This window comes from Globicephala melas, chromosome 9, assembly GCF_963455315.2.
Source record: "Globicephala melas chromosome 9, mGloMel1.2, whole genome shotgun sequence".
Taxonomy (NCBI): Eukaryota; Metazoa; Chordata; class Mammalia; order Artiodactyla; family Delphinidae; genus Globicephala; species Globicephala melas.
This window is the reverse complement of record NC_083322.1, coordinates 12,049,464-12,073,777: the sequence shown is the minus strand read 5'-3', so window position 1 is coordinate 12,073,777 and position 24,314 is coordinate 12,049,464. Positions and strand designations below refer to the sequence as shown.

Genomic DNA, 24,314 nt, shown 5'->3' with positions numbered 1-24,314 from the left:
TGGTGGCAGTGAGGGTGGTGATTGTGGTGAGGGTTGTGGTGGTGGTGATGATGGCGATGGTAGTAATGGTGGTGGTGGCAGTGAGGGTGGTGGCAGTGAGAGTGGTAATAGTGGTGATGGTGGTGATGGTGGTGGTGGTGATGATGGCGGTGATGATGGTGGTGGCAGTGAGAGTGGTGGCAGTGAGGGTGGTGATTGTGGTGATGAGGGTTGTGGTCATAGTGGTCCCAACAGTTGCTTTGGCAGCAGCAACAAACACAGACATAAAACTTACTATATGTCACTGATATATTACTTGTTGCATGTCAGAGCACTTTACATATGTTAACTCATTCAGTCTTCACAAAAACACTATGAAACAAATCTATTATTATCCTCAATTTACAAGTGAAGAAACAGATATAGAAGAGGCTATTTCACTTTTGCCCAGAGTCACATAGCCAGCAGAGACTGGATCGCATATGGTTACCCAGACATTTTGGTATGTTGCTTCTGAATTTCGTGTTCTTAACCAGTAAGCTGGTCTGCCACTAGGAATGAGAGCAAAATCAGGTTTTCCAAAACTCCTGGGGAGAGAGCTCAAGTCTGGCAGGAAGCTTCTTCCAAGTTATCTCAGTGGCTCTGCATCCTCTTAGTTTCTCTCTGGATTTGAATTTGTTGATTATCTAACTGGGGACACTGGAAAAATATTCTTATTACTTTGTGTACAACTTTAACCCAGATTCTTCTTCTTAAGGACTAAATTTTCTGTTTATTTTCTAGTTGATTGGTCGGCCAGTGATGGTTCCTTATTGGTCCTTGGGGTTTCAGCTGTGTCGCTATGGATACAAGAACGACGCTGAGATTGGTAGCTTGTATGATGAGATGGTGGCTGCCCAGATCCCCTATGTACGTTGTCAGTCTGTGGGGTACTGGCTCTGGGACCGCATGGCCAACCCTTGTCTCTGTATCTGGATTAGTTTGTCTGATTTTTATCAGGTTCTATAAAATTACAAAGTACTTTCTCATACAGTATCACACTCAGCCTCACCCCTACCCAGTAGTAATATAAGGGGGGGGTGTCATTGTCCCCAACTTGAAGAGTCACAGTGATTTGCCAAAGGAAGAGGGCATTGGGTCAGCCCGAGGCCTCTTTCTGCTAGATCATGCTTCCGTTTCTTTCACATGACTTCACAACATGTAGTCAAAAACATTCTTGCTCCCGTAAAAATGTTGTCCAGAGAGTAGTTTTGCTTAATTAAAAGAAATTGACCGGGTTTCCCTGGTGGCGCAGTGGTTGAGAGCTCGCCTGCCGATGCAGGGGATGCGGGTTCGTGCCCCGGTCTGGGAAGAACCCACGTGCCACGGAGCGGCTGGGCCCGTGAGCCATGGCTGCTGAGCCTGTGCGTCCGGAGCCTGTGCTCCGCAATGGGAGAGGCCACAACAGTGAGAGGCCTGCGTACCGGAAAAAAAAAAAAAAAGAAATTGGCCCAAATTCAGTCAGACCACTGTGTGTGTAGCTACAACCTCAGTTCCAACGCTTTGCTGGCACTGCAGCCCAGTGTTCCCACAGCTTTGAGCTAATTCCTGGTTGAATGTAGGGATCTTGGGACTGGTTTCCAGAGGAAATAATTATGGAAACAAACTCCACCTTCACTTGAAGATGAGAGGGGTCCACTAATCAGAGAATTGGTCCCATAAACCATTTACATACTTAATTTTATTCTGTTGATTTTTCTATTGTTTATGATTGTTCCTACTAACGGAAAGTATAGCATGCAATATTTTATTCTTAATAAGAAAGCTGTGTCTGATAACCCCCAGGATTAGTGATTCCAAAGCAGTTACAGTGGCTTTTGTTTGTTTTGTTTTAATGGGCTTACTATCCACGTTGTATTAGTACCGGGTAGTTTACATTATGTTATTTTTTCTGAGTATGAGCCACTGATACCAGGGGCAGCCTCTGGGGATGGGGTGGTGGCCACAGTCGCTCCTTATAATGGCCCTTCACAAAGCACTTTCATCTGCTGCTTTCATTTATCTCCACAGCCTTGCCAGTTCGGCATTATCATCCTATTTTTTGCAAATTTAGTTTTTTTCTATTTTACGACTCAAAATTTGAAAATTAGGTGAATTTTCCAGAACCTAATACCTAACAAATAACAGAGGTGGGATTTGAAAGAATCAAAAAGATGCCGACTGAAATTCACCATTGGTTAGTGGAGCGTTGTTCTCACGTAGAACCTGGGCTTTTGCAAGTTTCCTTTGTCCTCCTCCAGGACGTGCAGTACGCGGACATCGACTACATGGAGCGGCAGCTGGACTTCACCCTCAGCCCCGAGTTTGAGGGGCTTCCAGCTCTGATTACTCGAATGAAGGCCGACGGGATGCGGGTCATCCTCATTCTGGTGAGTCCCTGTGTGAATGGGCAGAGTCTGTTTGGAAGAGTGAATGGGATTTGGTGCAGAAAGCTTTATACTTGTGTTTTCTTCCATGCTATGAATAGAGGAGTTGAGGTTCAGTAAGAAAAGTGTATTTCCCTGGATTCACAGAAGCTCTACAGCTCAGGTGGAAGCTGATGCCTCCGCTTTTGAAGAGTTCTCCATTTTTCTACCCTGGCTTTGGTTTTCTCACCTGACCTGTGCTTTGATTTCAGGACCCAGCCATTTCTGGCAACGAGACAAAACCCTATCCCCCTTTCACGCGGGGTGTGGAGGACGATGTCTTCATCAAAGATCCGAATGATGGAAGCATTGTTTGGGGAAAGGTATGCTCTGAGCAATGAGCCACTAATCCCCACACTGTTACTGTGTTTGTACATTTTTTTTTTCTTTTCTGTTTGGACTCTGAGGTCAGAAGTTGTCATTTTCTCCATCAGTATTTGTCACCACTGTTAAGGAATTTTAAAGGAATGTTTGTGCATTGTGAGACCCACTTTTCTTTAGATCAACCCTACAAGAAAATCAAATTATCACCTCTAGGACATGGTTTATAGTTTCTTAGGAAATGCTAAATAAGAGAGATTATCTAGTGCATTGCTTTTAAACATTTTTCTCTTCACAGGTCTGGCCTGATTTTCCTGATATTGTTATCAACAGTTCTCTAGACTGGGAAAGTCAAGTGGAGGTAAAGGGCCTGTATGGATGTTGGGTGAAATCAGTGTTGCCAGGAAGGTGCAGCCATACTTAGGATACTGGACATCCCCATGGCATGGGCATGGGCGCGAGATGAAACTTACGTAGGGAACATGTCCTGTGTGTCTGTCTGTGTGCCAGTCACTTTACATGCAATATTTTACCCCAGTTGGGAGGTAGATATTATAATACTTTGCATAACTAAGACTCAGAGAGCTTAAATTACTTCTGTCCATGCTTTTAGGTGACAGAGTGGTGATTTCCAATCCAGGGCTTTCAGATTGCAAACATCCATGAAATTTCCGCTGAATGATACCTCAAAGAAACAGTGCCTTTTGCCTGAATTAGTGTATTTATTGTTGTTTTCATTATTGTTGTTTTTGCAGTTGTTTTTGCCTTGTGTATCCCTTTTAAACAGTCTCCCACGCCTGTCTTCAGTGATTGGGTAATTTTCTCTATACCTCTTTTTTTTCATGGACAGGCTTTTCGATCTTCTCTCTTATAAATCCCCCCATCTTTCCTTGGGTTTCCCAACTTTGATCTTATCTCCCAGTTTCCAGCCATATGTTAAAACTTTCAGTCTCCTGGAAACAGGTTCTTACTTGTAATGGATCTCAGGTGAGGTTCCAAGGGAGAGAACCTAGCTTGCTGTAATCTCTGTTGCTTCTCACAGAAGATCACTTGAAGTTTCATGGTCCAGGCAGCCCACATGGACATAGGAATCTGCCAGAGAAGTTCAGGGTCATGGGCTCCTTGACTTTATTTATTTAGTTTTTACTATTTTCCACCAGCTTAATGGCATATAATTGACAAATAAAATTGTATATATGTAAAGTGTACAATGTGATAATTTGATATACATATATATCATGAAATGATTATGAGAATCAGGTTAAGTAACGCATCCATCATTTCACCTCGTTGCCATTTGTGTACTGTGTGGTGAGAATGTTTAAGATCTACTCTCTTAGCAACTTTTAAGTATACGATACAGTGTTATTAACGACAATCACCATGTTGTACATTAGGCTCCGAAATGTATTCATCTTATAAATGAAGGCTTGCCACCTTTGACCAGCATCTCCTCATTTCCTCCACCCCCTGACACCCGGTAATCACCACTCTACTCTCTGTTTCTGTGAGTTCAACTTTTTTTTCAGATTCCACATATAAGTGAGATCATACAGAATTTGTCTTTCTCTGTCTGGCTTATTTCACTCAGAATAATGCCTTCTAGGTTTATCCATTTTGTTGCAAATGGCAGGTTTTCCTTCTTTCTCATAGCTGAATAATATTCCATTGTATGTATAGACACCACACGTTCTTTATCCATTCATCTGTGAACAGACACTTAGATTACTTCAACATCTTGGCTATTGTGAATAAATGCTGCGGTGAACATGGGAGTACAGATATCTCTTCAAGATGCTGATTTTGCTTCCTTCAGGATATATACCCAGAAGTAGAATTGCTGGATCATACAGTAGTTCTATTTTTAATTTTTTGAGGGAATGCCATACTATTGGGTTGACCAAAAAGTTTGTTCTGGTTTTTTCATAACATCTTATGGAAAAACCCTAACGAAGTTTTTGCTAACCCAGTATTTTCTGTAGTGGCTATACCAATTTATATTCCCCCCAGCAGTGCACAAGGGTTCCCTTTTCTTCACATCCTTGCCAACACTTGTTATCTCTCATCTTTTTCATAAAAGCTGTCCTAACAGATTATGATTGTGGTTTTGATTTGCATTTCCTTGATGATTAGTGTTGCTGAGAACCTTTTCATGTACCTGTTGGCCATTTGTATGCCTGCTTTGGAAATATGTCTGTTCAGGTCCTTTGTCCTTTTTTTTTTTTTTTTTTTTTTGCGGTACGCGGGCCTCTCACTGTTGTGGCCCCTCCCGTTGCGGAGCGCAGGCTCCAGACGCGCAGGCTCAGCGGCCATGGCTCACGGGCCCAGCTGCTCTGCGGCACGTGGGATCTTCCCGGACCGGGGCATGAACCCATGTCCCCTGCATCGGCAGGCGGACTCTCAACCACTGCGCCACCAGGGAAGCCCCTCCTTTGTCCATTTTTAAATCAATATATTTGTGGGTTGTTTTTTGTTTTTTTTGCTATTGAGTTGTATAAGCTTATATACTTCCGATATTAACTCATCAGGTATTTGATTTACAAATATTTTCTCCCATTCTGTAAGTTGCCTTTTCATTTTGTTGATTGTTTCCTTAACTGTGGAGAAGCTTTTTAGTTTGATGTAATCCCACTTGTTTATTTTTGCTTTTGTTGCTTGTGCTTTTGGTGTCAAATCCAAAAAAATCATTGCCAAGACCAATGTCAAGGAGCTTTTTCCTGTGTTTTCTTCTAGGAGTTTTATGGCTTCAGGTTTTCCATTTAAGTCTTTAATTCATTTTGAATTAATTTTTGTGAGCAGTGTAAGATAGGAGTCCAGTTTCATTCTTTTGCATGTGGATATCCATGTTTTTCTTTTTTCTTAGATTCATCCCACCCCCACCCCCCCTGCTGCTTTCCCCCCTTGGTGTCCATACGTTTGTTCTCTACATATCCACGTTTTTCTAACACTGTTAACAGAAGACTGTCCTTTCCCCATTTGTGTTCTTGGCACCCTTGTCAAAGATTGATTGACTGCACATGTGTGGATTCATTTCTGGGCTTTCTGTTCTGTTCCACTGGTCTATGTGTCTGTTTTTATGGCAGTACCATGACTTTTAAATCAGTATGCTGGGGAGAGGGCCACTCAGCAATCAAGAAGTTGGCTACCACTGTGTGAGCCCTACAGTGCATCGGCCATTAGAGGCAATACTGCCACCTTGAGGGCATTTGGAAATCTGTGGGACGGTTTTTGATTATTGCAAGGGGAGCACCAAGTGACATTTTGTAGGCAGTGACCAGGGATGCCCAATTGCAGGGGATTTTCCACCAAGAATTCTCCTGCCCTAAATGCCAATTGTGCCCCTGATGAGAAATACTTCATTAGGGGGTCGCAATGTTTGTTAGGTAGCACATAAGATATTCTCAATAGATAGAATGATTTTAACTATTTATATTAATAAGACCCACTTGATGAGATTAGTGGGCCTGAGGCCACTGGATCTGAAGCTTAGATGTTTAATACAGTAAGCCTGGCATGGAGCCTAGGAATTGCATCTTGGTATTACACAATGGGTTGTGGTAAGTAATCCTGGGACCAGACATGCAAGTGGGTACATCATGAATTGAGGACTAGGGAAAGTGAGGACAGAAGCAATGAGGCAAAAGTGGAATGCAGACAGGAGTGAGGCAGAGCCAGTACCTTGGAGAACAGCAGAACATTTTTAATTTCATGGGTAAGGGTCAGAGCACCTTTTAGTGGGGTTAATAAATCGTAGTCAAGTTTCTCACTTGTATCTCATTTGGGATTCAGTTATCACTTGGACACGGCTGGTATTGACTCTGTTTATTCCAATTCTCCACTTCCCTCCTCTACCCCATGTTTCTAACCCTGCCTGAGCTGGAGCTCTCTGTTTCTGGTGAAAGGTTCTATTTTGTTGGGTCCATGTTTCTACCTCCATTTTCTAACAAAAAGGCAACCTTGGCATGCCTCCCTTTCACGAGATGCTCAGTGGTGTGGCTCACTACCTCAGAAGTTCTCTGTGAGCTGGATCCCTGTACACTAATCCATTTCTGGTTTTTTCTTTGTGTTCTTTTTGGCCTTTTTTCTAGACATTTGGATTCCACTTGCCTTTTGCCTATCATGTTTAGGTTCTGGAGGTGCCCTAGACCAAGTCCTTTTTCTGTTGTTTCCTCCCCACCCACACCTTTGCCACCAGCATTATTTAGCTTTTTAACTCTTGAAATGCACTGATGAACACAGAGGAAGCAATTTACTGAGACATACAAAGGACCATAAAGCTCTATAACAAGCATCATAGCTATATAGAAATTTAAGAATATTTGCTATTGCTAAGTGGTGTGAATTTACAATTATGCTCTAAACATTTATCTTATGTCAGCTACTAAGCTAAGCATGGTTGGGGAATACAAAGGTCAACAAGGGCCTTGCTCTGAAAGGGGCTATAGTTCAGGAGTTATACCTTGGGTCCATTTTCCAGGTTAAAATAAAGACAGTTTTTATTATTTGAAGAAGATAAGAGAAAGGGGAGTTGAAACTTCCTCTTTAAGTCCTCCCAGTTTAGTTGACACACAACTGCACTTTTCAAGTGTTTCTGAAACCATAGAAAACCCAGATACATATTAGTTAGATAGTCTTATGTAATAAAATGCAGTCTTACCTCTTACCCTTTTTTCCTACTGGGAATGAGATAGGAGAGGATCAGCTGGATGTTTCTTTACAACCTGTTGACAGTGCATCTGCTGTCTGCCCCTTTCAAGCTGCAGTCTCCCTGGCTCATGCTTTGTCTTTGAGGAGTGTTTAGGAAATCGCAGGACAGAAGTTGAGGGGTGGGTATCTAACGATGGAAAAAGTGAGTTCAGGGTGTTGATGGCTACCATTCATGTTGATACAAAGAGGAAAACAGTCCGTGGATGCTTTCCAAATGATGAGAAGGTGTCTCATTTGTGCTTATTTCTGTTCTTTGAGCTCATTGTATTTCCAATAAGCTAAGAACATTACTTAAGCTCATAACTTTGGATTAACTATCACCACACAGTATAGGCTTTGCATGAGTTAAGCTTTTAGGAAATGCCTGTTTTTTGTCTAATATATTTGTTTGGGACAAATAAATTGTGTTTACTTTTTACAGCAATACCGAGCTTATGTGGCCTTCCCAGACTTTTTCCGTAATTCAACCATCACATGGTGGAAGAGGGAGTTGAGAGAAATGTACACCAATCCACGGGATCCAGAGAAGAGCTTGAAGTTTGATGGCATATGGATTGTAAGTGTGTGTGTTTGTGTCTGTGTACATGGGGATAGGTGTGTTTCTATCTCTGTGTGCCTAAGCATATGTATTACTGACCTTTAATCAAAAGGGGTAATAGTCATCCAAGAAAGACTTTGGACATATCAGACTGCAGTTCCTCCAATCTGGAGTGGACCATTCTGATACTCCTCATACCTTGTACCTTGTCTGAAGTTCTTGCTGTAGAATTCCAAGCTGATTACCAGGAATTCCTTGGAACTGAGCCTGCCTCACACCCTGAGTGAGAATTTTTTTTCAAATCCACCAGCCAGTCATTCTGTAGGGCTTAATTGATCTTTCTCAAGCTGGATTTGATGAATCTCCCTGGGCTGGTATCTGTGGAATTACTGGATGGTGAACAATTATTCTCTGCTTCCTTGTCTCTGAGTTAACAGTATATAATTCTTTTTAAAAGTAAAGTATTCCTGTGTTGGACATTTCTAGGATATGAATGAACCGGCAAACTTCGTGAGTGGGGCAGTCCCTCCAGGCTGCAAGGATGCCTGTCTGAACCACCCTCCCTACATGCCATGTAAGGACCCTTGGCCTCCTCTACTGGCAGTGCCATGGCTGCAGGGAATGAGCTGCAAGAGTCCAGCAGCCAGACATTTATCCTGATGTTCAGGGACATCCTGACTGACACTCTGGTTTTGGGGGGACCAAAGACAAACACACTGCAAGAGCTTTACCCAGTTGGGTGTGGGCAAGTTATTGGCCCCTTTGGGTAAGTTTCTCAAATTTTTTTCAAAAAACAGTTAACTGTGGTGATGTCTCCAAAGGATCCCACAGCTAGGTGTCTTACTTCTTCAGGCTCATGTTAATCCCTCCACAGGAATTTATTGTGTCACCAGTGGGTGGAAAGTAATGGCCTCACCTTATCATGGAGTCAGTGACTTTGGCGTTGTATTTGTGTTCATATCTTGGCTCCGGAAATTATACTCTCTATGAGTTGTGTGACCTTTAGCAGATTACTTGCTATTTTCTAATCTCAGTTTTTTAAACTGTTAAAGGAAGATAATGATATCTTCTCCATAGAACTATGATAAGAATGACATAAAATAACATACATGTTAAAAGCCTAGGTTGGAGCCTGTCACTCAGTAAGTGTTTGACAACTGCGTTCTCCCCCATGCCCCTACTTTCTCCCGGGGAACCCTCCGGGGCCCTGGATGTTGAAAACACCTGCGAGTGCCATTGTAGCTCAGAGCCGTGCATGTTTCCATGCCCCTGGGGAGGAGAGGGACCCACGCAGGGGTCAAGTTAGTCTTATGATCCAGAGTCCGATCCCATGAGGAGAGGTCCAGGATAAACAGGATCAGGCAGGGGTGGATTTCACATCACCAGATCTTTCTCCTCAGATTTGGAGTCCAGGGACAGGGGCCTGAGCAGCAAGACCCTGTGCATGGAGAGTCAGCAGCTCCTGCCTGACGGCTCCCCAGTGCGGCACTACGACGTGCACAGCCTGTACGGGTGGGCCCAGACCAGACCCACGTACGAGTGAGTCATCAACTGCCTTCTCCAGTCGGGCCAGCCTGCAGGGACAGCCAGGGACTGATGAAGCTACACTGCTCGTCCTTTCATTCCCTCTTCCAAGAGTTAAGAAGACTTTAATTACAGCTCTGTCGCAATTCTCATTTATTAAATACTCATGAGCGTGGAGCCAGACCCTGTGATCCTAGTTAGCAGGACAGATTTAAGTAAGGCGTGGTCCTTATTTAAGTAAGAGACTAATAGTCCTAGTGGAGGAAATACACGTGGAGACAAGACATCATGCAGCGTGGATGATGCTATAATAACTTTACTTATTGTAAGGGAACACAGAGGACTGGATACCTCTTTCCTTTTTTTCAAAAGTGACTCATCTCTATTAGAATTTATTTTTGTCACTCTTGTTGGGTAGCCAACTGGTGTTCTACTTAATTATCACTGTCCCATTTTGTGTGCTCATTCCATACTTAATAAGAAGTATCCTAAGGAAAGCCTTATAAAGGAATTCATCTTCTTCTTTCCCAAATATATAAAACTAAGTATTGAGTAAATAAATAGCAAAATTTAGTGATTACCTATTATTTTTAGGTGATCTGGTGAGTTTATTACATTGTGAAGGTTTTTTTTTATATGAAACACTATAAAACACAATGTAAAGACACAATGTTTAATATTATCACCATCATATGGAGTCAGTCAGTGAGGAACCTCATGGCTTAGATTTCCATATTCCCTTCTGTGACACAGGAGATATTTTGTCACCATGCCCTAGGCTCAGGAGCTCTGGGAGGAGAAGGTTTGTGGCCTTTCCTCACCTGCTGTGCCCTAAATCACCCCCTTGTTCCCCTCCGAGCAGAGCTGTGCAGGAGGTGACGGGACAGCGAGGGATCGTCATCACTCGCTCCACTTTTCCTTCTTCTGGCCGCTGGGGAGGACACTGGCTGGGTGACAACACGGCCGCGTGGGACCAGCTGAGGAAATCTATCATTGGTGTGTGGGCTGCTGGGAGAGGAGAGGAGTTGGGGTCTTCGATCAAGGCTTCTCCAAGGAGGGAAGAGGAGGCAGGTCATGAGTGCCTTGTCTGACGCAGCTGTGGTTCTCGTTGCAGGCATGATGGAGTTTAGCCTCTTCGGCATATCCTTTGTAAGTGTCCTTTGGATTACTCCTAATCACCAAGCAGATGGTGATATCTTTCAGAAATCATTAACGGGCCCATTTTATTCTACCCTGTTTCAGACAGGAGCAGATATTTGTGGATTCTTTCAAGATGCTGAATATGAAATGTGTGCCCGCTGGATGCAGCTGGGGGCCTTTTACCCCTTCTCGAGGAACCACAACAGCATTGGGGCCAGGGTAGGACATTGAGCTCAGAGCTCAAAAGTTCTGTGTCACCAGGAACACAGACTCCCTTTTTGAACTACAAGTAATGTAGTCTATATTCCCCAAGGACATCTTCAAAACCGTTAAACCCTCATGTTTCTTTTTTTAAATTTGATATACTTATATATTGTGAAATGATTATCACAGTAGGGTCAGTTAACACCTCCATCATGTCACATAATTACCATTTCTTTTTTGTTGTGAGAACATTTAATATCTACGCTCTTAGCAACTTTCAAGTGTATAATACAGTATTGTTAACTATGGACACCATGCTGTACATTATATCGCCAGAAATATTTAATTTATAACAAGAAGTTTTTACTCTTTGACCAACATCTCCCCATTTCTCTCACCTCCCAGCCCCTGATAACTACCATTCCAAGTCCTAAGAGGGAAGTTTATAGAAAAAGGAAAGATATCAAATAAGCAACCTAACTTTACACCCCAAGGAGCTAGCAAAAGAAGAACAAACTAAGCCCAAAGTTAGCAGAAGAATGGAAATAACAAAGATCAGAGCAGAAATAAATAAAATAGAGACCAGAAAATAGATCAATGAAACTAAGAGCTGGTTCTTTGAAAAGATAAACAAAATTGACAACACTTTAGTTAGATTTCTTAAGACAAAAACAGAGGAAGCTCAAATATAAATAAAACTGTAAATGAAAAAGGAGACATTATAACTGATACCACAGAAATATAAAAGCTCATAAGAGACTACTATGAACAATTATATACTGACAAATTGGACAACCTGGCTGAAATGGATAAATTTCTAGAAACATGAACCTACCAAGACTGAATTATGAAGAGCTAGAAAATCTGAACAGACCAGTAATGAGTAAGGAGATCAGTAATCAAAAATCTCCCAACAAAGAAGAGCCCAGGACCAGATGGTTTCCCTGGTGAAGTCTGTAAAACATTTTAAAAAGAATTAATGCCAATACTTCTCACCTCCAAAAAATTAAAGGTTTGGGAACACTGCCAAACTAATTTTACAAGAACAGCATTACCCTGATACATAAGCAGATAAGGACACTACAAGAAAAGAAAAAGAGGCCAATATACTACAAGAAAAGAAAAACAGGCCAATATCCCTGATGAATATAGTTCTAAAAAGTTTTAACAGAATATTAGTACAATGAATTTGACAGCACACTGAAAGAATGATGCATCATGATCAAGTGGGTTTAACCGTGGGATGCAAGGATGGTTCAATATATGCAAATCATGTGATATACCACATTAATAGAATAAAAGATAAAAGTCATATGATCATCTTAATAGGTGCAGGAAGAAAAAAGACTTGACAAATACAACATCGTTTCATGATTAAAAACTCTCAACAAATTGAGTATAGAAGGAATGTACCTCAACATAAGAAAGACCGTATATGACAAGCTCACAGCTAATATTATACTCAACAGTGAAAAGTTGAAAGCTTTTTCTCTTAAGATCAGGACAAAGACAAGGGTTCCCACTCTCACTACTCCTATTCAACATAGTACTGGAAGTCCTAGTCAGAGCCATCAGATGAGGAAAAAAAAAGCATTCAAATCAGAAGGGAAGAAGTAAAATGGTCTCTGTTTACAGTTTCTATGATCTTATATACAGAAAATCCTAAAGATGTCACAAAAAAACTATTAGAAACTAATCAGTGAATTCAGTGAAGTTGCACAATATAAAATCAACATACAGAAATCAATTGCCTTTCTATACACTAACAGTGAAATATCTGAAAAAGGAATAAAGAATAAAGAAAACAATCCCATTCACAATAGCATCAGAACACAATAAAGTACTTAGCAATAAACTTAACCAAGAAGGTGAAAGATCTGTACACTGAAAACTGTAAGACATTGATGAAAGAGACAAGTGGAAAAATATTTTGTGTTCATGAAACAGAAGAATTAACATTGTTAAAATGTCCATACTAAAACCATCTATGAAGTCAGTGTAATTCCAATCAAAATTCTAATGTGATTTTTCACGGAAATAGAAAAAAAATCCTAAAAGTTGTATGGAATTACAAAAGACCACAGACAGCTAAAGCAGTCCTGAGAAAGAACAAAGCTAGAGGCATCAGGCCTCCTGATTTCAAACTATATTACAAAGCTATAATAATCAAAACTACATGGTCTAGTAATCAAAACAGTATGATATTGGCATAAAAAAATAGACTAATAGACCAATGGAACAGAATCAGAGCCCAGAAATAAACCTTTGCATGTACTGTCAACTAATATTTGACAAGAGAGTCAAAAATACTCTGTGGAGAAAACATAGTCTCTTTAATGCATGATGTTGGTAAAACTAGATAATCACAGGCACACTCACAAAAATAACTCAAATCTTACCACACTCACAAAAAATTAACTCAAAATGGATTAAGACCTGAAACCATAAAACTCCTAGAAGAAAACATAGGGAAAAATCTACATGACATTGTTCTTGGCAATTTTTTTTTTTTGATATGACACCAAAAGCACAAAGAACAGAAGCAAAATTTAAAAAGTAGGACTACATCACACTAAAAAGCTTCTGCATGGAATCAACAAAATGAAAAGACAACCCACAGATTGGGAGAAAATACTTGCAAACTATGTATCTGATAAAGGGTTAATATCTAAAATATATAAGGCACTCATACAACTCAATAGCAAAAAAAAAAAAAAAAAATCTGATTTAAAAATGGGCAGAGGAACTGAATAGACATTTTTCCAAAGAAGATGTACAAATAGCCAACAAGTACATGAAAAAATCCTCATGTTTCAATGAATCAGTATTCTTTCAGTTTGGGCACTGTACCAAATATATACCCTATCCCCCATTTCTTATGGGGAATTTTTTCAGCTGTCCTGGGAAAGCTTCAGTGACCTCTTTTGGTCTATTAAAAATATTCTTTGAGTATCATCTATAGTCATCGTTGGTTTAGCTTTGTTTGATCTTCATTTGGAATAAATGTTCAGTTATCTCCTTACGTCCCCCAGGTCCCCTAAGTTGAGCCCTGAACACTTTTTTTTCTCCTTAGAGGCAAGACCCTGTGTCCTGGGATTCTACCTTTGTGAATATCTCCAGAAGTGTCCTGCAGACCAGATACACCCTGTTGCCATATCTGTACACCCTGATGCACAGGGCCAACACGGAGGGCAGCACTGTCGTGCGGCCTCTTCTCCATGAGTGAGTGTATAGCGAGGATACCAAAGACTAAGTGATAATTTTATTCTATATGGTGGCAGTTGAAGAAAACAATGCTTCCAAATTAAAGGCATGACTGCCTTTGCCAAAAGCTCTCTAGGCACAGACCGTACGTTATGACTCCTTTTAGCATGGTGTCAGTCACACCTTAGATCTTTGGTAAAAGACTACTGATTTTTTTTGAAAAATTTCAAAATGATATACAGTACAACACAGAATAATTTCTTTCTAATTTGGGCCTGTAAAGACCTACGTATCCTTTATAGTAGCTCAGGTCACGAATCCAGGGGGATATCTGAGGAATGGAGACCATTCTTGTGTTAAAATGTGCTGTGGTTAAGAAACGTGTGGAGACATTGATAGGTGAGAACGTGTCTAAATCCAACCATTTCTGGGGTTTGAAGAACATGACATGTAGAAAGTAAGCATGTGTCTAACTAAGGTTGACCTAGGGGAAGAATAAAGGATGGCATAGGATGCGGCTGGATTTCCAACTTGGGTCTGAACTTGAGGAGTTTCTTCAAGGCCTCCATCTGGAGTCCTGTAGGGGTCCTAACTGTGGTACCTTGGTTTCCCTCTCCAGGTTTGTGTCAGACCAGGTGACCTGGGATGTAGACAGTCAGTTCCTTCTGGGCCCAGCCTTCCTGGTCAGCCCTGTCCTGGAGCCTGTGAGTATGGAGGCCTCTGACGAATAGAGGATCCCAGCTATGAGGCCGGTGACTAGTCGAAGAGAAGAGGCCTCATCTGATGGGGTCCTGAGATGTGGTTTCTTATTCTACCTCTGTCTCTTCCTCTCCCTCTGAGCTGAAGTTCATTACTTAGGTGTTCTGGTCCTCAGCTCCCTCATCTTTAAAATCAGTATAACGAATTCTGATTCATTGGATAATCAAGAAGGAAAAAACCCTTTGATATATTTGAAGATATAATCATTTCTTCTTTAACTGAAAGAAGGAGTATGAGTCAGGTGGGGACAGTACTATAAGGAAATCCTTGCTATCCTCTATCACCATTAAAACAAAACTTTTCAGAAGGATTGTTTGTAGCAATGTGTATACTTCTGTTGCTGGCTAGCTCTTCCCTTCCTCCAAAAGAGGTCCTCAGGCAGCCCTTTCTTTACTTCATTTATCAATGATTAGGCTTCTGATTAAAGTAACAGTTAACCGGATCTTCTCCAAAACTTACTGCACTAATCATAATTTCTGAAGTATTGGTGCGGTAAACCTACAAATTTTTTTTCTGCTCTAGACCCAGCCTCAGTTTGTCTCTTTAGAGAGGGTATGGGATAAGTCTATAAGTAAATGATGATTTTTTTTCCCCCCTTAAGTCCCGGATCCCAAAGGGTTTTACAGAAGCCACCATTTTTGGTTAGGCAGATCTCCCCAGTTTGAGAAGGGATCAGAGAAGGGAGCCTTTCCCAACACTGGTGACCTCTAGAGAGAAGAGGCCTGTGGGTCCAAGGCCACTACGTTGTTTTGACCCCTTTACTATGCAAATGGTTACTCTGCCCTAGAGAGCTGAGCCTACTGCTCATGCCTTGTTTTTTTTGTTGTTTAATTTTAGAACGCCAGAAATGTCACTGCATATTTCCCTAGAGCCCGCTGGTATGATTACTACACGGTAAGTTTTTCTGATTGTTTCTATACAACCTGGGGAAATGATAGCATGCACAGGCTTTAGAAGCTGACAGACCTCAGGTCAAATTCTGGCTCCGTAACCCACTTGTTGTGTGTCTTGGACATGTCACTTTTAACCTTGTAGCCTCATTTTTCTCACCTCCACGTGGGGAAAGACCGCTTCCCTCACAGAATTGTTCTGAAATGTGTGAAAGCATCTGCTGTAGTGCCTGGCTTTTTGTGGGTGTTCTTTATGTGTTAGTTTTTATCCTTCCTCATACCACCACTATTCACAGTGGTGTAAAATGGCGGACACTGGTAAATGCTTGAAGTTGTGCTGGAAGCTATGGTTTTTGTTTATATTCTCCCTGCTAGACTGGAAGTTCATAAGTATTAGGAGCCTTTTCCCCTCTGTCTTTTTACATAATACCTTCTTTTTTAGCATAGATGCCCAAAGAGGAGTTGTTAAATGTACTTTCCTAAGGTAAGCAAGGCCCTAGGCAGTATGTAAAATGTACAGAGAGGTATAAGGCCTGCCTTTTGTGAGCTGGTGTAATGCAAATGCATTTAGAAAGGGGGAGGAACGCAGCCTTCTCTGTCATATGACTTTTCTGGGCTGGTCTGAACCCCAGAGACTAAGTTGGGAAAACAGTCTTTCACAGAAGCTTCAAGCAGTGTTCTTTCTTTTTTTTTTTTAATTTTTATTGGAGTACAGTTGATTTATAATGTTGTGTTAGTTTCAGGTGTACGGCAAAGTGAGTCAGTTATACATATATGTATATCCACTCTTTTTTAGATTCTTTTCCCATATAGGCCATTACAGAGTATTGAGTAGAGTTCCCTGTGCTATACAGTAGGTCCTTATTAGTTTTCTATTGCATATATAGTAGTGTATTTATGTCAATTCCAATCTTCCAATTTATCGCTCCCCTCCCTTACCCCCTGATAACCAAAAGTTTATTTTCTACATCTGTAACTCTATTTCTGTTTTGTAGATCAGTTAATTTGTAGCCTTTTTTTAGACTCCACATATAAGCGATATCATCTATTTGTCTTTCTCTGTCTGACTTACTTCACTCAGTATGACAATCTCTAGGTCCATCCATGTTGCTGCAAATGGCATTATTTTGTTCTTTTTTATGATGGAGTAACATTCCACTGTATATATGTACCACATCTTCTTTATCCATTCCTCCGTTGATGGACATTTAGGTTGCTTCTGTGTCCTGGCTATTGTGAATAGTGCTGCAGTGAACATTGGGGTTCATTGATCCTTCCGAATTATGGTTTTCTTTTGTGTATGCCTAGGAGTGGGATTCCTGGTCATATGGTAGTTCTATTTTTAGTTTTTTAAGAAACCCCCATACTGTTTTCCATAGTGGCTGTACCAATTACTAGAGAAATGCAAATCAAAACTACAATGAGGTATCACCTCACACCAGTCTGAATGGCCATCATCAAAAAATCTACAAACAATAAATGCTGGAGAGGATGTGGAGAAAAGGGAGCCCTCCTACACTGTTGGTGGGAATGTAAATTGGTACAAGCAGTGTTCTTTTGCAGGGACACAGACAAGTCAGAGTTTGATTTGTTTTTAATAAGTTTATTAATTTAATTCATTTTTGACTGCATTGGGTCTTCATTGCTGCGCACAGGCTTTCCCTAGTTGTGGCGAGCGGGGGCTACTCTTCGTTGCGGTGTGTGGGCTTCGTATTGCGGTGGCTTCTCTTGTTGTGGAGCACGGGCTCTAGGTACACGGGCTTCAGTAGTTGTGGCACGCAGGCTCAGTAGTTGTGGCTCGAGGGCTCTAGAGCACAGGCTCAGTAGTTGTGGCTCACAGGTTTAGTTGCTCCATGGCATGTGGGATCTTCCCGGGCCAGGGATTGAACCTGTGTCCCCTGCATTGGCAGGTGGATTCTTTTTTTTTTTTTTTTGGTACGCGGGCCTCCCACTGTTGTGGCCTCTCCCGTTGTGGAGCACAGGCTCCGGATGCGCAGGCTCAGCGGCCATAGCTCACGGGCCCAGCCGCTCCGCGGCATGTGGGATCTTCCCGGACCAGGGCACGAACCCGCGTCCCCTGCACCGGCAGGTGGACTCTCAACCACTGTGCCACCTGGGAAGCCCAGCAGGTGGATTCTTAACCACTGGAGCACCAGGGAAGTCCAGAGTTTGATTCTTGAGGAACAATCGTAGGTAGTGTCCTCCTCTCCTGACTTTTCTGAGCAGAGCAAAGCAGCAAACTAGAAATACAGCAAAAGGATAACAGCAGGAGGACAAGAGGCAGAGCGTGCTCTGGGCCCTTTCAGCCAAGCCATTTGTAGTGGGACTGGGTGAAAACCCTGCAAGGACAATGGAAGTTTTGTTCCTTTTCTTCTCTGTCTTATGGAGCCCTGAGTCCTCCCTGACACGCCCTTTTTTCCTGAGCTGGATCTGTCCTCTGGTTGGCAGTAGGTTAAGATTGCGCTGTGCTTCCCAGCGAGGGCTTTCTGGGAGGGAGCAGCCAACTTCCTTTAAGTGAGTGAAGCCTTTGTCCTGAGTTTGCATGTTGACTGGCTTAGTCACTAACAGGCAGTCACTCTGAGTACACTGAGGCTCCTGGGTGCGGGGCCAGGGCCAGGGTGAAGCAAGTAAGGTGCCTAGGGCACACGGTTAAGGAGGCGCTCCTTTTTAAGGCGGCCCCTGTGTTTGCAGGACGCTGAGAGTAAGTGCCTTCTTAAATGGTGCATCCTAGGCACCTGACACATCTCACTCTCGTCCCAACCTTGCCCAGGTGCAAACCACCTTACTGAGCTCTGGGTGTGGTATATACTGGAAAAGTTTCCCTATGGAGTTCACCATCTAATCTGGAGCTAATATTTGCATGTTATAAACACTAATACATATGTACATAATTATATATACCATATAAAAGAAAGTGAAGTGTGAGGGCTATCAAAGAAGAGAAAAGTTTCCTGGAATTGCTGGTTTTATACATGGCTTTTAAATAGAAAATAGCTTTTTTTTTTTTAACATCTTTATTGGAGTATAATTGCTTTACAATGGTATGTTAGTTTCTGCTTTATAACAAAGTGAATCAGTTATACATATACATATATCCCCATATCACTTCCCTCTTGTGTCTCCCTCCATCCCACCCTCCCTATCCCACCCCTCTAGGTGGTCACAAAGCACTGAGCTGATCTCCCTGTGCTATGTGGCTGCTTCCCACTAGCTATCTTATTTTACATTTGGTAGTGTATATATGTCCATGCCACTCTCTCACTTTGTCCCAGCTTACCCTTCCCCCTCCGCATATCCTCAAGTCCATTCCCTAGTAGGTCTGCGTCTTTATTCCCGTCTTGCCCCTAGGTTCTTCATGACCATTTTTGTTTGTTTGTTTTTTAGATTCCGTATATATGTGTTAGCATACGGTATTTGTTTTTCTTTTTCTGACTTACTTCACTCTGTACGACAGACTCTAGGTCCATCCACCTCACTACAAATAACTCAATTTCGTTTCTTTTTATGGCTGAGTAATATTCCATTGTATATATGTGCCACATCTTCTTTATCCATTCATCTGTTGATGGACACTGAGGTTGCTTCCTTGTCCTGGCTATTGTAAATAGAGCTGCAATGAACATTGTGGTACATGACTCTTTTTGAATTATGGTTTCCGCAGGGTACATGCCCAGTAGTGGGATTGCTGGGTCGTATGGTAGTTCTATTTTTAGTTTTTGTTTGTTTGTTTGTTTGTTTTTTTTAGGTACGTGGGCCTCTCACTGTTGTGGCCTCTCCCGTTGCAGAGCACAGGCTCCGGACGCGCAGGCTCAGCGGCCATGGCTCATGGGCCCAGCTGCTCCACGGCATGTGGGATCTTCCCAGACCGGGTCACGAACCCGTGTCCCCTGCATCGGCAGGCGGACTCTCAACCACTGTGCCACCAGGGAAGCCCCTATTTTTAGTCTTTTAAAGAACTTCCATACTGTTCTCCATAGTGGCTGTGTCAATTTAAATTCCCACCAACAGTGCAAGAGTGTTCCCTTTAAATAGAATATAGCTTTGATTGAGTCTTTCAACTTTTTTTGTTTCTTTTTGAGACAAAACAAAACATAGGAAGCCAAACGTTGATGGAACAAGCCATTTAGAAAAATATAAAATTCTGATGTTTAATTAGAATCAAGTAGTTTTGAGTAGTTTCATCAGAGGCTATCTGGCCCACAAAGTGTAAAATATATCCTATCTGACCCTTTAAAGGTGAAATTTGTTAATCCCAATTCTAGAGCATACACAAAGTGTATGAGACCTATTTCACCATCTGGTCATGTGAAAAGGAACAAGTTAAGGAACCTACTGTATAACACAGGGAACTCTGCTTAATACTCTGTAATAACCTAAATGGGAAAAGAATTTGGAAAAGGAATAGATAAATGTATTTGTATAACTGAATCTCTTTGCTGTATACCTGAAACTAACAAAACATTATTAATTAACTATACTCCAATATAAAATAAAAATTAAAAAATCATTCGAGGGCTTCCCTGGTGGCGCAGTGGTTGAGAGTCCACCTGCCGATGCAAGGGACACGGGTTTGTGCCCCGGTCTGGGAAGATCCCACATGCCGCGGAGCGGCTGGGCCCATGAGCCATGACTGCTGAGCCTGCGCGTCCGGAGCCTGTGCTCCGCAACGGGAGAGGCCACAACAGTGAGAGGCCCGTGAACCGAAAAAAAAAAAAAAATCCTTCGATATAAGGAACACTGTGGAATATTAAAATATAGTGTAGAAATTTAGAGGAAGAAGAAATGCAAGTATACTGGTTAAAGGATGGAAGATATCAGAGGAATATGGACTGGAAAGGTACCCTGAAAGACAGATGGGGTGCCAAAAAATTAGCAAAGTAAAAATCCCTCCACTGGTAAAAATTCAAATATTGGAAAAGGGAAAATGGAAGGTAAAGTTCACTATTCTCCCTGTCTCCCAGTCCTTGGTCCCCCTTCTAAAGCTAACCCCCATTAACAACCTGTTATATATCTTTGCTGATAAAAATTTGTCCATCTAGTGGATGGACACCGGTCAACATCTAGAAAGCACAGAACAGTGCCCACAGCACAGGGTTATCTGGCCCAGAACGTCCACAGTGCTGAATTCGAGAAGCCTTGCTCTAGGCTGAGAACGTGAGGGAGGACGGTTTCTTAGGAATCGAGGTTTATGGCCTGGGGTGAGAGATGCTTCTCCCTGTCACAGGCAAGATCAAGATGTGAAACATAGAGGAAGATGTAATGAGTTAAAGATAAGGATTTGTGAAGTAAGGCAGTTCACTTTAATTATTTCTGTCAAGTAGGAGTCAAAGGTGTTAGTGAGGGTGCGGTGGGGGGCAGTGGAGGGAGACGGAGGCGGAGATGGGACAAAACAAAGGGAATGTGTCTTTGGGGGAGTGAATCGGGAGCCGAACAGAAAGAAAGAAGGCTCGCTTAGCCTCCTCTAGCAGTGCTTCCTACGCAGAAACAGGATGTGGGGTAAGGGTAGGGTGAGAGGCAGCTGTGATCTCATGGGGTATGTACAGCAGAAGCCCCCAAAGACAAGAGACCCTGACATGATGCCCTGGCAGCAGCTCTCGATCCCGTAGAGCAGCTGGGCGAGCGTGGAAAAGTGTGATAACAGGTCCTGAACAGGCATCAGGTTCCGAGCATGGACAAGATGTCTGGTAAATGCATCATTCGGGCAGATGTGTTCTCTCCATCACCTTCTTCTGGCCCACAGGGTGTGGACATTCAAGCCCGGGGAGAGTGGAAGACCTTGCCAGCGCCTCTTGACCACATTAATCTTCATGTCCGTGGGGGCTACATCCTGCCCTGGCAAGAGCCTGCACAGAACACCCACTTAAGGTGAGGGAGGGCGCTACATTCTCCCTTCCACGCCAGGCAGCCCAGGTCCTGGTGAAGCCCACCAATCTGTAAACCGCACCCTCGGGCCCCAGAGCACTTTTACTAAACAGTTTTGCTTGCTTGTTTGCTTACTTGTTTGCATTTTAACCTTTTTTTTGGATTCTGTACTCTGAACAATTCTTAATTAACAGCTATTTTAGATCTAAGTGGGTGTGCTATTAGGTATCATTAGTGACATTTGAGGTGGAAGTCAAACAGGAGAGCAACCATGGTTCATGCTAGTTTTAAAAGACTGGATCATAATTGACTCTTTGCTAAGAAAATTACTGCTGAAAAATTGTGTAAGCCATATGGCAACTCAGGCTGAGATCCCTTACATGCGAGATTTTAAAAGTCTAGACCTAATATATAGCCTATGTATTCTAGGCCTATATAATAATTGATAATAGCCAACAGCAAGTGAATGCTTGCTCTGTGCCTAGAACTGTACTAACATGGAGATTTCTATTTGGAGATTATCTATTTTTCCTAACAAAAGGAAAGATAAGCCCTATGGTGTAAGTACTGTTATCATCCCCATTTTTCAGATTAGCAAAGAGAGGCTTCAGGAGGCTAAGTGATTAACTCAGAGTCACACAGTTGGTAAGGAGTTGAGCAGGGACTAAAATCCATGTATGTCTGATGTCAGACTAAAATTCTTGGAGCCCTACTCATTTTATTGCAAAAATTCTGTTGAAAACTGAAGAACTTAGGACATCTGTAAACAGAACTCACTGTACATGTGGACATTAGGTCATGAAAGAAGAAAGATTGAAGCACTAGGCTTTTCCTCACAGTGGAGAAAGGAAGGAAGCCAGTGAGTTTGCTTGTAGCTTTTTGTAGAGATTGTAGATCTCCTATGAGCTTACACAGCCTTAAAGGAAAATTCCCTTTGATTCATTCATTCATTCCTGACATGAAGTCGTAGAGCTTATGGAGACAGAACTAGAACTAGATCCCACGTCTCCGGAATCCCAGTACCCAGTCTTTATATTATGAAGCACTTCCTTTATGTTTTTATGAAGAAGCTGGGTTTGTGGCTGTGGCTTTGTTTTTACCCAAAGTCTCTTTCCTCCGTCACTGCAGCCGTCAGAAATTCACAGGCTTCAAGGTTGCCTTGGATGATGAGGGGACTGCTGAAGGTTGGCTCTTCTGGGATGATGGGCAAAGCATTGGTGAGTAAGGGCCACCTCGGATTCATTCATGTCAATACCATTGGCTAGGTTCCTGGATACCTTATAGGGCTGCTATTTCTTTTTCTGTGTTAAGACAGTCGTGCACTTTTAAATATAGCCATTTGTTACTTTTAAGTGTATAATACATGATCCTTGTGCCTCATGCATATGAAACTTAACTCTGAATCTCTCACCGTTATCCAGCTGTCCTAATCCACTGTGGAAAACAGCAGTATAGGAGCCGTAGGGGGAGTTGCTTTGTAGCCAACTGAGCTATACTTCCATATCTGGTTTATGTTCAAGGGCACATTCCCTAATTACATGTCCCAGTAAAAGAGGCAATGCCTCTATCAGCTGTGCTATTTATTGGGGAGAATCTTCCATTAGGAGTTTACAGGAATTAGTAACTTCTCAGGAGGATGTCTCAAGCACCATTAGTAATTTCTAGGCCCAGAGGTACCCAATGGAACTTTCTGCAGTGATGGAAATGTTCTATATCTGTGTTGTCCAATATGCTAGCAAGTAGGCATATGTGACTATTGAGCACTTGAAACATGACAAGTGCATCTGAGCAACTGGAGTTTAAATTTTATTTCATTGTAATTAAGTTAAATTTAAATAGCTATGTTTGGCTAGTGGCTACTATCTCAGACAGCACAGCTCTAGAGGATAACCAATGCCTTCTGACCGAGTGACCAGCAACTTAGAAAGAGGCAAGTGTATGGGGAAGAGTGAGAAAGCCACCGAGGTAGGGTGTGGGGCGGGAGTACCTGTAACAAAGCTCTGGCTAGTCCACCTTTAAGGATATTCTCCCTGGACCTGCGGCATAAATTAAGGATAAAGGACAAAGAAGTCTATTCTCTGGAGATGGCATTTAAAAAATTGCCTAAGACCTCTCAAGATAAACTGACCAATTACACACCAGCCTTGGTGTTTGTGATGTGGTGTGCATGCACGTGTGTGCAGATATGTGCGTCTCTAGCAGAAGGAGTCTGGAAATTCCGAGGTGACTACCAAGATGTTGGGAATCACAGACCACAAGAAAGAGAAGTGGACTAAGTGTGGTGTTAGAAAACTATACTATATGAGGCGACTCTCTTAGACAGAGGCGTCTGTATACACTCACTTCAAACATTTTGTGTAAACTGAGGTTGGAGCCAGAGTCTGACTAAATCTCCCAAAACGGAACTCTGTAAAGAAGAAAAATAAGATAAAAAACCCAAACAAAAATCATCCCTACTTTCTCAACCAAGGTAACCAGGTAAGCAATTAGAATTCTAGAGCATGTTCCAGATCATGCTTACTTTGTCCTTTGTTTGCAGATACCTATGGGAAAGGACTCTACTACCTGGCCCGCTTTTCTGTCAGCCAGGTGAGTGTGACTGGGACTGTGAAGGGAGAAGATAGAGTTCTACTAGCTTACTAAGATGCTGGGAATCATGACATAAATCCACCTAGAATTCCTTCACTCTTCATCTTACTAATTTGCAACTTCCCCATCCTCTAGACTTCAGATAGAGATATA

The 24,314-nt window shown here is 42.1% G+C and overlaps 1 protein-coding gene across 1 annotated transcript in view; it reads left to right on the top strand.

Annotated features, from left to right (window-relative positions):
• The window catches only part of LOC115851771 (maltase-glucoamylase), a 135,346-nt gene that overhangs the window by 106,858 nt on the left and 4,174 nt on the right, over window positions 1–24,314 (top strand). The window contains exons 31-46 of the mRNA XM_060305220.1: window positions 763–888; window positions 2,259–2,387; window positions 2,636–2,746; window positions 3,043–3,105; window positions 7,873–8,007; window positions 8,476–8,563; window positions 9,390–9,528; window positions 10,376–10,509; window positions 10,628–10,662; window positions 10,756–10,872; window positions 13,931–14,079; window positions 14,681–14,765; window positions 15,658–15,714; window positions 21,451–21,575; window positions 22,701–22,789; window positions 24,112–24,161. Coding sequence (XP_060161203.1) covers window positions 763–888; window positions 2,259–2,387; window positions 2,636–2,746; window positions 3,043–3,105; window positions 7,873–8,007; window positions 8,476–8,563; window positions 9,390–9,528; window positions 10,376–10,509; window positions 10,628–10,662; window positions 10,756–10,872; window positions 13,931–14,079; window positions 14,681–14,765; window positions 15,658–15,714; window positions 21,451–21,575; window positions 22,701–22,789; window positions 24,112–24,161 — 1,632 coding nt within the window. The remainder of the gene's footprint in view (window positions 1–762; window positions 889–2,258; window positions 2,388–2,635; window positions 2,747–3,042; window positions 3,106–7,872; window positions 8,008–8,475; window positions 8,564–9,389; window positions 9,529–10,375; window positions 10,510–10,627; window positions 10,663–10,755; window positions 10,873–13,930; window positions 14,080–14,680; window positions 14,766–15,657; window positions 15,715–21,450; window positions 21,576–22,700; window positions 22,790–24,111; window positions 24,162–24,314) is intronic.